Source organism: Armigeres subalbatus, chromosome 2, assembly GCF_024139115.2.
Source record: "Armigeres subalbatus isolate Guangzhou_Male chromosome 2, GZ_Asu_2, whole genome shotgun sequence".
In the NCBI taxonomy this organism is placed as follows: Eukaryota; Metazoa; Arthropoda; class Insecta; order Diptera; family Culicidae; genus Armigeres; species Armigeres subalbatus.
This window is the reverse complement of record NC_085140.1, coordinates 121,465,056-121,480,252: the sequence shown is the minus strand read 5'-3', so window position 1 is coordinate 121,480,252 and position 15,197 is coordinate 121,465,056. Positions and strand designations below refer to the sequence as shown.

The window sequence follows — 15,197 nt, the reverse complement described above, 5'->3', positions numbered from 1 at the left end:
CAAAGTTAATGAAGAACCTGGGTCGATAAACGCAAAGGTTTGAATCTTATATTCATTATTCTTTAAGGTCACGGGAATAATTTGGTAGAATACTTGCGTCGTGAATTGGTGATGCAAGTTTGTGCGGGCTACTAATGGCTTGTTTTCAGCGCCCTTGGCTGAGTCTTGTTTATCATTTTCTCTTTTAACTGGAGGTGCACGACTGAAGTGCAACATTTTGTGGTGCTTTCCTTGGCAACCATGGATTCCACATTTCCTTAATGTTTTACATATTCCTCCATGTTTTTCAGACATGTAATACATGCCCTTTTGGCTCGAGTCTTCTGACTACGTTCCCATGGTGTTAGAGCCTTAAAAGCAGAGCAATGTTCTACCCCATGTGCCCCACTGCAAATGAAGCATCGAGAGTAGGATTCTTGATGAAAATTGATCCTATTGCGTCTATCTAGAGGCTGTCTTGACATCTCTCTCTGAATATCGGCTCTAGGTTTGATAAAGTCTAACAATTCCTTGAGAGTCATAATGGGTTTCCCCGACTTAAGGTTTTGTTGAACCAATTCCAACCATCTTACTTGCTGTTCGTAAGGGAGTTTGGAAACAATTTCCTCAATTAAACGTGGATCTCGTAAGTATTCGGTTTGATTCATAGCCTGTAAGTGAGAAACTAAGTTCTCTAAAGTATCGGCTAATTCGATCACTGTGTAAGGTCCGCAAGATCGCACCTGCTCGATATCATCTCTTAACTCCTTATATACCTTTTTGAATTGACCGAACTGACGTTCGAGCCTATCCAAGATTTGTTTTAAGTTGGTTGGATCCAACATAAGTGCTTGGACGCTTTTTGCAGCGGATCCAGTCAAAGCTTGCTGAAGGCGAATTAAGTTTTCTGAATCCGAATATTCTCCTGATTCAGTGGTTTCCATAAAACGTCTCTTGAATATGGGCCATTCTCTGGCTACTCCAGAAAAGGTTGGCAATGTTTGTAACTGTCTTTTCATCAGAACTGACAGTACCTTTCCTTCGGAAATCTTTTCTTCTTTCTCATGAAGAGAATCCTCCGAAGGAGATTTTAGACGGGATCGTTGTAAAACTTCCGCTAAATCCTTTAAGACATCCTGTTTTGCATCTTCTACTTTGCTCTTCTCTTCTAGCTCGTTTTTACATCCTCTAACTCTAACTCCAGAGAGGTTGCATGGATCTCAGCACCTTTCTGAGCCTTTGCTCGTGTTTCGAGCTCCTTTTGAATTGTCATAAGTTGTAATTTAATATCAGAAAGTTCCTTGCGTTCTTTCTCGCAATAGAAACAATTCCAATTATCCTCTGGTGTCGGAAGGGTATTCAGTTTTACACATCCAATGTGAAACCATCTATCACAGTGGTCACATTGGACCATGTCTTGGACATCATCAGGGCGCGTACATAGACGACAATGCCCATTATCATTGATGGTAAACATGGATTTTGTTGTTTTCTTAGCCATCTTTTTTTTTAATCTTACAGGTCTTAAGACACTGTTCTAATTCTTCAATTTTAATTAATTCTTTTAATTTGCGAGATAGCGGTCTATCTTCGTAATAGTATTTCTGAATGCTCTGGAAAACTATTTGTTGTTTAATTGTTCCAGGCCACAGAATTAATTTAAATCTCTTTGATTCTGAATTTGTCCCCGAAGCAATAGGCTTTCTATGCCAGCGTTTATATTTTTTGATAGTTTGACTATTTGAAATCTATAATCGATTTCGTTAAAGTATGCTGTTAAATCTTTGATGTCTTCTATAGGGTCAGACATTTACCCGTAAAGTTTATGCGGCTTGTAACGTAGGTGCCGTCACCTCTTATCGACTTGTAACGTAGGTGTCGTCAACCTTTATCGACTTGTAACGTAGGTGTCGTCAACCTTATCGACTTGTAACGTAGGTGTCGTCAACCTTATCGACTTGTAACGTAGGTGTCGTCAACCTCTTATCGACTTGTAACGTAGGTGTCGTCAACCTTATCGACTTGTAACGTAGGTGTCGTCAACCTCTTATCGACTTGTAACGTAGGTGTCGTCAACCTTATCGACTTGTAACGTAGGTGTCGTCAACCTCTTATCGACTTATAACGTAGGTGTCGTCAACCTTTTATCGACTTGTAACGTAGGTGTCGTCAACCTTATCGACTTGTAACGTAGGTGTCGTCAACCTTTTATCGACTTGTAACGTAGGTGTCGTCAACCTTATCTTGGCTTACCGCCTTTATACTTGTCGGCTTAATGGTGCCGTCAACCTGGTATAATCTTTTTGTTTAATTTGTCGGCTTAATGGTGCCGTCAACCTTGATACAATACTGTGATATATAACTTTTCGGTTTGATGGATTATACCTTTTTATCTTTGCAGCTTACTCCTCTGGTTGCAGCTTTTATTACACTTCACTTGCACACGCGCGCGTTTCACTACATTCCTCGCTCTGGAGCCACCATGTCGCGGACGAAAGGACTAATGTACTTCTAATTTGGACACCACCGATGTAGCGTCCAAAAGAGTAATTGATGGTTAAGACACGACTAACGTCGCGTTAAAACTTATTCGCGAAGGATGACCTTACGTACCGGGACTTTATAAAAAATGGAATTCGCGTAGAGAATTAGCGCCTTTACAAGCGACAAAATCCTTTCCTCTTAAGTTTTAGAAGCAAGTCTAAAACTTAATGAGATTATCTAATAAACAATAAACACTGGGAAGGGCCTGAGTACCGTCTATGGAGCGGTGTCAATATCCTCTTCCGAGAGTGTTTGTAATTTATCAGATTTATTTGGATAGTGTAGTCAATCCTGCGTTTGACATAAGTACTGGAAAGGGCCTGTTTACCGACTATAGAGCGGTGCCAATATCACCTTTCAGAGTATTATGTCAAAGGCTAAGGAAGTGAGACTTGAAGAAATGAGACACGTTTAGATCCAACGCACTACAAAGTCTGGTAAAGTCTGTTTTATTCAACGAAATGATTTTCCTTATATACTAGATTGAGCCCCTACTGGGCTCCTCTTAACTCTAAGGCTAGAAAGAGATGTCATTTCTGACGTCTCAATTCCTAAAACTATCTCCCCTGGAATAGCTACCAGAATAGAACACGCGTTCCAATTTTATTACTTTCTTAAATCACGGAGTCTAATCGAACCTGAGAAATGCATACGCGGTACTTCATTTAAATTCTCAGTTGCACCCAACAGCAGTAAGGCATATTCTAGCTGCATTAGGAACGGCAGCGCTATCATTGTTCGATTATTTTTGGGAATTTTATTACCCTGCCGGGTGATCGTCCCTTGGACTGACGGTGCATTTTCTCGGGCCCCGTTACATGGAACGGTAGCACACAAGATCAGTTTGTCCCTTATAATAAACTTGCGGTGGCAGTTGTTTACTTTCCACCAAAAACGAGACGTACCATCACCTCCGACGCAAGAGTAATTATGGTCGAAAACTTATGACCCTTTTTTCCTTTCCCATCTTCTTATGCGCTAGCCGCCTAAGCAAAGCAGGCCCAATGCCTTGTATGCACTTATCAGCTGGGCGCAACCGCTCACGCCTAAGCTTGTGCGTGCTTGTTGTATTGCAAGAGCATTGCATTTCTCCTACGATCTCTCCCTATCGTATTCCACTCGAAGTGGTTTAAATGCCGTCACCCGGTAGCTATTTCGGGGAAGGATGAAATTGAACCTTTTTCCTTAGCAAATTCTAGCGCACTTGTTGCGCTCGTGTAAGATATGTCCCTTCTTTTGGGATGTGGAGATTTGGGTTGATGACCTTTTCGTTTGTAATAAATTAACCCATAGAATTTGCGAAAAGGAACGCTGTGTCGATAACAATTAGCATTAAGCATTTCGCACAAATTCGTAGGTGGTACAAGCCGAGACTATTGTATGAGAGTTGCATCCCTTTTTTCCGTTACCACATGTATTGATTTGAGACTAATCACTATCTCTTAAAGAATGGAAGCATGCACTCTCCAATAGGGAAGGGTAGTTAGTTGGACACCTACTTAAGAAAGATGCAGAGAACTCTACGACCTCTCATAGGTGCCACGGAAGGTTTTGGGATTGTGTATCCTACTTATAAGACAGAAGCGGTAGCCATTAGACCACCGAGCACGTTCACCTTCAACCTTCAATATTTATGTACACAAAAATGATCATCAAGCCAAAGATTTCTATGATTTAATTATAAAAAAAAATATAGTGGACACGCCATGTGTCAAAAGGGTTATTCATAGCATTATGGCAACCTACCGTAAAAAATTGGATAGATACTAGACAAAGCTGCCTGATCTCGCTCGTTTTTTTATCTCTCGGTCAAACTGTCAATCGTCAGTCTCGCACTCTAGATCGATTTCAGTTCGAGCTTCATGGCTTTCTTCAGAACTCATGAAAATTCTGCATTCTGACAATTTTCCAACTTTCCTTGTTAAATTGACCAACTTTTGGTATATATACAAAAACACATAGAGTCCCAAGATGAATCGATAAGTGAGAAAACCGTACAAATTTGTCAACCCGTTCGTGAATTGTATTGCCTCAAAGGGAATGCAAAGTCATTTATATATATATATATATATATATATATATATATATATATATATATATATATATATATATATATATATATATATATATATATATATATAGAGATAAGATAGATAGAAGATTACACCACCCCTCAACTCGACCTTTCGCAGACCAGTAGGACATAATTTTTATTAAATACTTGTAACGGCCCTATGACGATCAATATGGAGCCGCATGGTATTTAAACCAGCAAAATATTGAATATGAATAATTATTTGCGAGCGTCTTAGGGGAAAATGTTACACGGTTTAAATAACTGTTGTCTTCCTTTTACTTCCACTAATTTGGTATCAACACAGATACGCATTTCGTCCTCCACTTGAGGACTTCTTCTCTAACTAATCGCTAGCATTGGAAGCTGACGAAAAGTGGCAAAAACCAACGACAACATAATTTTGTGAGTGACGATTATGGTTCGATAAACGTTCCGTGGCATATTGCGTTGGCTAAACCCAAGCGCTATCAAATCAAGTTTCCGACCGGGATTCAGCTGATGGGACAGCTTACTATTCTATATTCATTCTTCATCATTTTCATCAGGGATAAAAATCCTGCAGTTCGTTTGAATAGCTGTTTTTTTTCGGATTTCGCATATTATGTCCAAAACAAGACAGTTTTCAAGAGCTGTGCTACTAACTCGCACAAGATAGAATAATGGCTGACATCGTGATTTCTAACCATGAAAAAAAAAGAATATATAGTAACACTGGGTATAAAGTCCTATAAGTCTCCTGTCCGTTTGATAAGCGATTTTTTATGGGAATAACGGGTGAATCTCTTTCCAATTCTGACAGCGTCACCACTTTTTATTATAATGACTAACTGGGTAGCAGACAAATGGTACATTATTTACGTAACTGATTTTTTTGTTTTCAACACCCCCTCCTCCCTTAGTAAGAATTTTCAAACACATTATTTTTATCTGTGTAAGAAAATGGCAAACCACATTCCCCTAAAAGATTTTACGTTATTAGTGTACTGGCTCATTTTTCTCTTTTTTTTACTAATGAAAGATTCTCCCTCAAAACATTAATAGGAATGATAAATATAAAACGGGTTTTCGAATAACCTCCACCGCCCAACCGAATCCGTTTCTCTTTGTGTCCCTTAATCAACCATAGAACCCTAAATTCTATTGCAAATTACCGATTGCCGAAACCGTAATCAATTTTCCATTTCCCGAAACCCCTTCAACTCATTCGTCGAAATCAGCCATCATCGTCATCGCTCCGCTTGGAAATCCCGGACGCCCGCGGTAACATCGAAAAGGAGCACTGATTTCAATTTCTCAAATCGTTATAGACGAACGAGCAAACCGGCGCGGCGCTGCTGCACACAGAGTAGGTGGGTAAGGTACTTACAATCGCTCCAGGGCTGGTAACTCGGAGAAGGTTTGCCTCTCGAACGTGGTAATGTTGTTGAAATGTAAAAATCTGCAAGTAGAGAAGAAGAGGGAAGATACTCGGATTCAGTAACTGTTGTTGGCGCGCACTGTGTACGTTGAGCGAACGGGGGTTGCGAAACGTGGAAGTCACAAATCAGTGCCACCAACAAACGTTGCAGCTACCACCGCCTCGCTTCTTCTACGTACCTACAACATACTCACATACTCGTGAAGCACTTTCCAATCAAGAGTTTATCAAATATTCGACGACTTGATATTTTCGATTCGTAATCAACAATACAATGCGGTTTTGCTGCTGCTGCGAGCTGAGCGTGTAAATTCTATTATGTTGTACATGTACATATCAAATTTTGTGTTTCGTTCCGGTAAATCGAAATGCTGTACTGCATAGCGGAATTGGTTAAGCAAGGAAAAAAATGGGGTGTGATTAACCCACTAAGCACTAATGTTAAATGCCTCTTGAACATTTAATAGATACTAGACCTTTTCTGAATTATATGCAACTAAATTCAATGTTTTGAACTCAATTTTTTAACAAGTCTATTTTACAAACGGCGTCCATTTCACACGCATACGTTTAAATCGGGGGTTTTTAGGTCCAGAAATCGTTGACGACAGAGTTAGCCGTGGTAATATTGTTCGCCTTTGATTGTCGAAAATTGTGTAAAGATACAGTTTTGGCTCAAATCCCAAACATGACTCATATTCCGAACACTGGCATTCCAGCGAGCTCAAACTAACATTTTCATCGGTTTTCCTTACTCATGATCAAGATTTCAAACGATTCGAAGATCCTATGGAAATAATTACACGAATAAAGCCAAAATGGCCATTGTAAAGCAATTGTTCGGAATATGAGTCATGTTCAAAATTTGAGTCAAAACAAATCTGATTTTTCAATTGATTTCAAAAGAAATTTAAAAAAAAATCTTTGTAAATTTTGCGGAAAAATCACCAAAACATCATTGGAATATTCTTTTCAATCTCCTCGAGAAATCCATTGGATTTCCGTCGAGAGTTCTTTGTAATTTCCTCGAAAAATTATGTGAAATTTCCACGATAAACTATTTGGGATTTCCTCAATCAATTTTTCGGATTTTCCTATCCCACATTTTTTCGGCAAATTCTTCGGAATTTCTTCGAAATGTTCTTTAGGAAAATTTAGGAAATTGTTTAAATGTACTCGCGTTTTAAAGGCAACAACACTCAACACGGAAGCAACACACATCTGTCATTTCTATTATTCGAGCTATGCTGCATCGGATAGCAGGGACTATGTCCAAGGGCTTGACGATCCCTCCCCATGCCATCTGCGAGTTGTGGTGCCTGCCTAGAATGTGGTGGGGTTTGACAGTGGGACCAGTTAAACTTCTATAAAAAGCTGCATGTATCCGCAAATAGGCTTCGCCAAACCGACCGTGTGCCGCTCAAAGCGCACAAGCCCAAGTCCTGGTGTTAGGTGGAGTGCTAAACAGCCCTGACACAACGGCCCTCCGACGAGACAGGAGGTTTGTGCAGGCCCAATAACTCGCCTTTGAAAACAACCATTACGAACGACATATAAGATAATACGACTCGATATAATCGGCAACGACCTAGGCGACGAATAAAAGATTACGATTGGAAGCTTGGAACATGCAACTGCAAGTCGCTAGGCTTCGCAGGTTGCGAAAGGATGATCTACGATGGATTAGATCCCTGCAACTTCGACTCCGTGGCGCTGCAGGAGATTTGCTGGACAGTACAGAAAGTGTGGAAAAGCGGGCATCGAGCTACTTTCTACCAAATCTGTGACACCACCAACGAGCTGGGAACCGGCTTCATAGTGCTGGGTAAGATGCGCCATCGTGTGATTGGGTGGCAGCCAATCAACGCAAGGATGTGCTAGCTGAGGATAAAAACCCGTTTCTTCAACTATAGCATCATCAACGTGCACCCGACGACGAGAAAGAAGCGTTCTATGCACAGCTGGAGCAGACATTCGATGGATGCCCACTGCGGGACGTCAAAATCGTCATCGGTGACATGAACGCTCAGGTAGGAAGGGAGGAAATGTATAGACCGGCCATTGGACCGGATAGTCTGCATACCGTATCGAACAAAAACGGACAACGAGACATAAACTTTGAAGCCTTCCACGGAATGGTAGTCCGTAGCACTTTCTTCCCCCGCAAGAATATCCACAAGGTCACATGGAGATCACCTAATCAAGTAAGGGAAAACCAAATCGACCACGTTCTAATCGACGGTAAATTCTTCTCCGACATCACGAACGTACGCACCTACCGAGTGAATCCGACCACTACCACGTTGCAGTATGTGTGCGCTTAAAACTCTCGACGGTATACAACACGCGTCGGAGTCATCGGCCGTGGCTGAACATTGGGCGGCTACAAGACGGTAGACTAGTCCAAGACTACGCGCAGCAGCTGGAAGTGGAACTCCCAATGGAAGAGCAGCTAGGCGCAGCGTATCTTGAAGATGGCTCGAAAGATAATCGATCCGCCATTGGAAGCACCGCAACCTTTGAACTAGGCACGGTGCCCCCGGATCAGATAGACGACTGGCATGACGGCGAATGTGAGCAGTTAGTTGAGGAGAAGAATGCAGCATGGGCGAGATTGCTGCAACACCATACGAGGGCGAACGATGTACGATACAAATGGGTGCGGAACAGACAAAACTCGATCTTCCGGAGGAAAAAGCGCCAGCAGGAAGATCGAGACCGTAAAGAGACGGAGCAACTGTACCGCTCTAATAACGCAAGAAAGTTCTATGAGAAGTTAAACCGTTCACGTAAGGGCCAAGTGCCACAGCCTGATATGTGTAAGGACATAAACGAGAATCTCCTTACAAACAAGCGTGAGGTGATCCAAAGGTGGCGCCAGCGCTGCGAAGAGCACCTGCATGGCGATGTGGCAGACAACGGTGGCGGTATGGAAATGAAGCTAGGAGAACGCGCGCAGGGCACGCGACTTCCGGCTCCGAATCTCCAGGAATCCCAGGAGGAGATCGACCGGCTGAAAAACAACAAAGCCCCTGGAGTTGGCCAACTACCAGGAGAGCTGTTTAAATACGGTGGTGAGACACTGGCTAGAGCGCTGCACTGGGTAATTACCAAGGTTTGGGAGGATAAGGTTCTGCCGCAGGAGTGGATGGAAGGTGTCGTGTGTCTCATCTTCAAAAAGGGCGATAAGCTGGATTGTAGCAACTTCCGCGCAATCACATTGCTGAACGCCGCCTACACAGATATTGCACGAAAACGGATTTCCGGATAAACTGATACGGTTGATCAAGGCGACGATGGATCGGGTGATGTGCGTAGTTCGACTTTCAGGGGCATTCTCGAGTCCCTTCGAAACGCGCAGAGAGTGACGGCAAGGTGATGGTCTTTCGTGTCTGCTATTCAACATCGCTTTGGAAGGGGTAATACGAAGGACAGGGATTAACACGAATGGTACAATTTTCAATAAGTCCATCCAGCTATTTGGCTTCGCCGACGATATAGATATTATGGCACGTAACATTGAGAAGATGGAGGAAACCTACATCAGACTGAAGAGGGAAGCTAAGCGGATCGGACTAGTCATCAACACGTCGAAGACGAAATACATGATAGGAAGAGGTTCAAGAGAAGACAATGTGAGCCACCCACCGCGAGTTTGCATCGGTGGTGACGAAATTGAGGTGGTAGAAGAATTTATGTACTTGGGCTCACTGGTGACTGCCGAAAATGATACCAGCAGAGAGTTTCGGAGACGCATAGAGGCTGGAGATCGTGTTGGACTCCGCAAGACGCTCCGATCGAATAGAGTTCGCCGCCGTACCAAACTGACAATCTACAAAACGCTCATTAGACCGGTAGTCCTCTACGGACACGAGACTTGGACGAGGAAGACCAACGCGCACTTGAAGTTTTCAAAAGGAAAGTGCTGCGTACCATCTATGGTGGGGTGCAGATGGCTGACGGTACGTGGAGGAGGCAAATGAACCACGAGGTGCATGAGCTGCTGGGAGAACCATCCATCGTTCACACCGCAAAAATCGGACGACTGCGGTGGGCCGGTCACGTAGCCAGAATGTCGAACAGTAACCCGGTGAAAATGGTTCTCGACAACGATCCGACGGGCACAAGAAGGCGAGGTGCGCAGCGAGCAAGGTGGATCGATCAGGTGGAAGATGACTTGCGGACCATCCGTAGACTGCGTGGTTGGCGACGTGCAGCCATGGACCGAGCCGAATGGAGAATACTCTTATATACCGCACAAGCCACTTCGGCCTTAGTCTGAATAAATAAATAAATTGTTTGCGAAGCATATTCTTGGGTTATTATTATACCTTCACCATGGTAAATTCTAAACAAAATTGTATGATAAAGAGCATTGATTAACTACCCGATCATTATCAGAAATTATTTAGAAGAAAAATGTTGGTCTATGACAGCGGTTCTCAACCTGGGGTACATGTTCCCCCGGGGGGTACCTGAGACAAAAACGCGTCATGGCGGATGTTGAATTAAAATTGCAAAAAGTGCTAGTGATTGGAACTTTTTTCGAATAGGCGTTTTCTTAATTTAGCTTTCCGTTCACTTGATGTTACGTTACTAATTAGAACGGATTCTGCATATGCTTTCTGTTGAGCACATTTGTGAGCACCTCTTTAACGTCATGAACAAAGTGGGCATTTTGAAACTTACCATACCCAAGAAACATTGGAAACGGGTAAAGCGCTCAAATATGCATCTAATTATAGCCTTCTTTGGCTATAAAACTAGCTTATTCGGCTTGAATTGTTTTTTGTGTATGGCAGGATCAGTGATGAAAAACTGCTCACAAAAGATCGAAAGACGGAAGTACGGAAGAAATCGCAAGACGTAATTAAGCGACCTTAAAATCGAGACTGACATACTTAACATAGTTATTATGTACAGTTACACATAATAAGCATCATGACTAATTCATAATTCCTACTTTGCAATGATCTAGAACTAGTCCTGCTCAGTGATGTTTGGGATAGATTGTTTCGTATGCGCCACATTCTAATGGACAACAAGAAAGGGAGCTACCCTTGAAACTGGAATATTTGACAAATCGGGCGCTAATTTTGAAATACTATTAAACAGAAATGCAACGCAATTTCACTTTAAAATTGAAACATCGTGGGTGGGTGCAATTCTTACAAATCATCCAGAAAAAGAGGGGGTTGCAAAAAAATTAAAAAAAATCTTTACGTTATTAGCTTACTGTATAAAAAAGCCTAGGTGTGAAAAATAGTCACGCTCGGTGGTATATTATTGTGATCCATTCTCCTTACCGAAGGAAAGCATGATCTAACATTTTTTGTCTCATAAAATACTAACGGTACCAACTGAGATTGAACCCAGGCACGTTGAAATGAGAAGCAGGAATGCTTGCCACTCAACCACCAGCGCCTCTGTTTTTCAATCATTTGAAACCTGTTACAGAATTTCAAAATTCATTCAGCTACATCGGTTTATGAATGAAAAATAATATAAGCATTTTGCAGGCTTGCCAAAAACTCCTCGCCGAGTAGAAAATGAGCAAGAGCAAGAGTTTTTTTGAGGAGCAGAAATAAGCATCAAAACTCACAACATTGTGCATCATTAAACCCGAGCTTGTGCGTCGCAAAACAAGAGCGAGTCTATCTGTTCATCTTTTTCTTGTGGTGCGTCACTGACTTACACTCACACTCAAAACAGCCTCCAAGATTTTTTCACATACAAAGCGTCGCTCCGGAGGCTCCATGAATGCTCTTTCGCCCGACGCCTCACTCACATGTGTTTTTATTTTGCATTTCCTCACTCTGCGTTTTTGTACCTCTGCACTAGGGTGGTCGGTATTGGCCATTTTTGTCAAATACCGGTTTTCGGTATTTGATGGAGTCAATACCGGTAATACCGGTAGAATACCGGTTTTTGTGAAAATTTCAGGTAGTAAAAGAAAAACTTTTGATTTGAACTTTTGGATGAAAAACAATATTTGTTGACAAACTTCAAATGTTAAAATCATTGCTTGTTTAACTGGGCAAAGCGAAACTTAAGTAGACATTACATATTGAGCGACTCATCTGCCAATCCGCATAGGATTTTGTTAGTAATGTTGCCAACTACTGAGAATGGTTCCAAGACCGTCGAAAATGAGTGTCAAATACTTACCCGTAATCCTTTCCGATTCATAATAGGAGAATTCCTTACGGATTGTATGCAAGGATCTCAGCGTCAACGTATTTGCCACCAGCAACGCAAGTGTTTTGCTTTGCTACAGTCTCCTCACAAGTTGTTCTTTAACCGAAAAACCAGAAATATATTCATAAAGGCATCTTCTTCGTACCGATCGTCAGCTATGATCGTTGTCTTAGTTTCAACGATCACATCAGGAATGATTAGACGCTTCAAGATCCCATACGCATGCTTAATCAAAGTAGCTCTGGATGCCTTGAAGAAAATGCGAAAATCGTTTCTGATTAATTGCTCCACGGCATAATTATTCAAAAAAGCAAAAAGATTGGCGTATTTGGATCGTTTCTCTTGTATTCATTCTATAAAAGCATCGAAATAGTCGCGAAAATATCTGTGGCTTGTTTTGATAATAGTTCCAACGTAAATTGGAACGCCACGTCGGCTTCATATAGAGTGCAAAACTCACACAGCAGTAGTTCCACAACAGCTTGAACATGTTCGAGGGCTTGAATTATTTCAGCGTGCCTTGGCATCAGCCACTAATTCAAATTCTTTTCCGAATTCAGGACAGACATATTTTTGCAGAAAATCGTTTTTTATAGGTTTTTTATAGTTATTTCTACGGAAAAGAACTACTACTTCTCGTACCGTTTTCAAAATTTCATACATTGCGGCAAAATTCTAGACGATATCAACAATGTTCATTGAAGAAAAAGTCAGATTTTTTATTCTGACAGCAAAATTTTCAATACCGAAAATACCGGTATTTTCCGTTTCTAATACCGGTATTTTCGGTACCCAAAATTGGCCGGTAATACCGGTATTACCGGTTTCGGTACTACCGGTTAGACCACCCTACTCTGCACGCTTAAAGTCAAGTACACATCGCATGAACAGTTTTCACACATTATGGCGACGCCTTGGCCAACTCTCACTATGAGTGAAAATTTTGTGTGAAACACGAGCAGTCGCTGTGTAATGTCTCACATGTGCATGATATGTGTAAGTGAGTTTGCCTCGAACTGTCAAAGTCCTTCAGGTCGCTATGATGGCGAACAGGTGCAGAATGTGAGGCAAGAAATCGTACTTTTCGGAGGTTTTTCTTTTTGCTTTGATGGCGAAACAAAAAATGTGCGAATACAAGCATCGCACTTTGTTTTGTTGATCGAAACGATTGGAGAAGCCTCTGAATAAGTATGGAAAAGTTGGCTTACTTTACCATCAATTTGAAAACATACAATTGAGGTTAGGTTCGATTTTCGACTGCTCTCTCGCTGTGTAAAATGAACTCACCTAAAATCATCGGCTATCGGTTACACAAAAATGAGTAACATCGTAATTACTCATAATATGAGTTGTTCCAGGAGAGGCCCGTTTGTGTGAACGGAACACAAAAATATGTAAGTCATTTTAAGCGTGTGCTTTTTTACGCTTCCACTCAATTGTGAGGATGCGAAGGCAGCATTTTGCTGATGATGATTTTATTTGACTCTAGCGAGTGTGAGGAGTTTTGTCAAGCCTAGACTTCTGCAGGAATAAAAATAAAAAATGACTAGCTCAGTATAAAAAATGACTAACCTAAACCGGGTCGCATCTTGAACCCAGCATGATCTGATTTGCAGCAATTCATATTTCCGCTGAGCTATCGAAGGACCAAGATTCTCAAAAAACTCATCAAAATTTAAATTGCTTAACTTAGCTTGCCTAACTTGCTAGAAACAACAAATATGCATAGCTCACCAATTGAAATAGTAGAAAAATATGAAGTATCATTACTTCAAGACAATAACGATGCAGGTTACGTCCTCACAGTCAATTCAGGATTAGAAGAAGAAAATCTATGGAATCCTCTACATCTCCGTGAGCGCCACAGAAAAAAAAAAGTTGGTTAGTTGAAAAGGGGGAAGTCACCTTGGTAAGCGACTCCGGTCATTTGGCGTCGACTTGGTAAGCGACTCCGGTCATTTGTGAACGAAGCTATCTATCACGAAAACGAAAACCGTATTTCAAACCAATATATCGCAAAATCAATGTGCCTTGTTTAATAAGCTTCTACAACATGATCGATCCCGCGCTAATATACATTTTCGCTAATATCACTTCGATGTAGACAATTTATATTTTATGTATTACTGTATTATGTATTATTTATTCTCCCGGACAAGCTGGCGTGTCCAGCATCAACACGATCGATCCCACACTGATTAAACAAATTTCTGCTCTGCGACTGCGAGGCAGAATGTTTTCATTTAGCATTCTCTTGCTGGCGTGACCAGGGCCAACATGATCGAACCAGCTTTAATAACTTTTCTGCACTTCGATGCCGCATCACGTTCTCCCGGACTTGTCCCACCAAAATTTAAATTAGGAGACAAATTTCTCATAAAGGGACATCTAGTATATAATATCCTTTTTATTGTGATCAGATTTCCTAAGTTTCACTCAGAATCCCAAATTCTCAAAATATTTTCTAATAACAAATATCACGAAAGTTTTTTTTTCTTTTTCGTTGGAATCACATTCCCCCATGGCATTATTGCGTCATAGCAGAAAGTGTTCATTAGGCAAATCAAAGATACATAACTGCATGGCTAATATTTCTGCATTCATATATCTTGAGGCTGACACGATGAAGTTATAAAAAACCCAAGGAAGTTATGAAAACTTCCTAAACCAAATCGGGATCGAACCCAGCCACCTTCATCATGGTCTTGCAGCAAAAGACTAACACTTTCACCTATTTCATGTTTTTGAAAACATCTTAAGATTTTTTGTGATGTTCTGTCAAAACCCCGAGGTAAAATTTTGAAAATTTTATTGAGTCCAATGATAACGTTTCATAGATTCCATTTGAGTTTTTAGTTCTATTATCAGAAAAAAAAACTAGGGGGTACCTCAAGCTATGAAAAGGTCTGAAGGGGTACCAAACATGAAAAAGGTTGAGAACCACTGGTCTAGGACGAACTGTACAAAACGAACATTTTCACG

At 41.3% G+C, this 15,197-nt stretch overlaps 1 protein-coding gene across 8 annotated transcripts in view; it reads right to left on the bottom strand.

Annotated features, from left to right (window-relative positions):
* Positions 1–15,197, bottom strand: part of LOC134210761 (peroxidasin) — a 671,031-nt gene that overhangs the window by 370,566 nt on the left and 285,268 nt on the right. For all 8 annotated transcript variants that reach the window (XM_062687010.1, XM_062687008.1, XM_062687009.1 and 5 more), the window contains exon 5: positions 5,967–6,038. In XM_062687010.1, the coding sequence (XP_062542994.1) occupies positions 5,967–6,038 (72 nt within the window). The remainder of the gene's footprint in view (positions 1–5,966; positions 6,039–15,197) is intronic.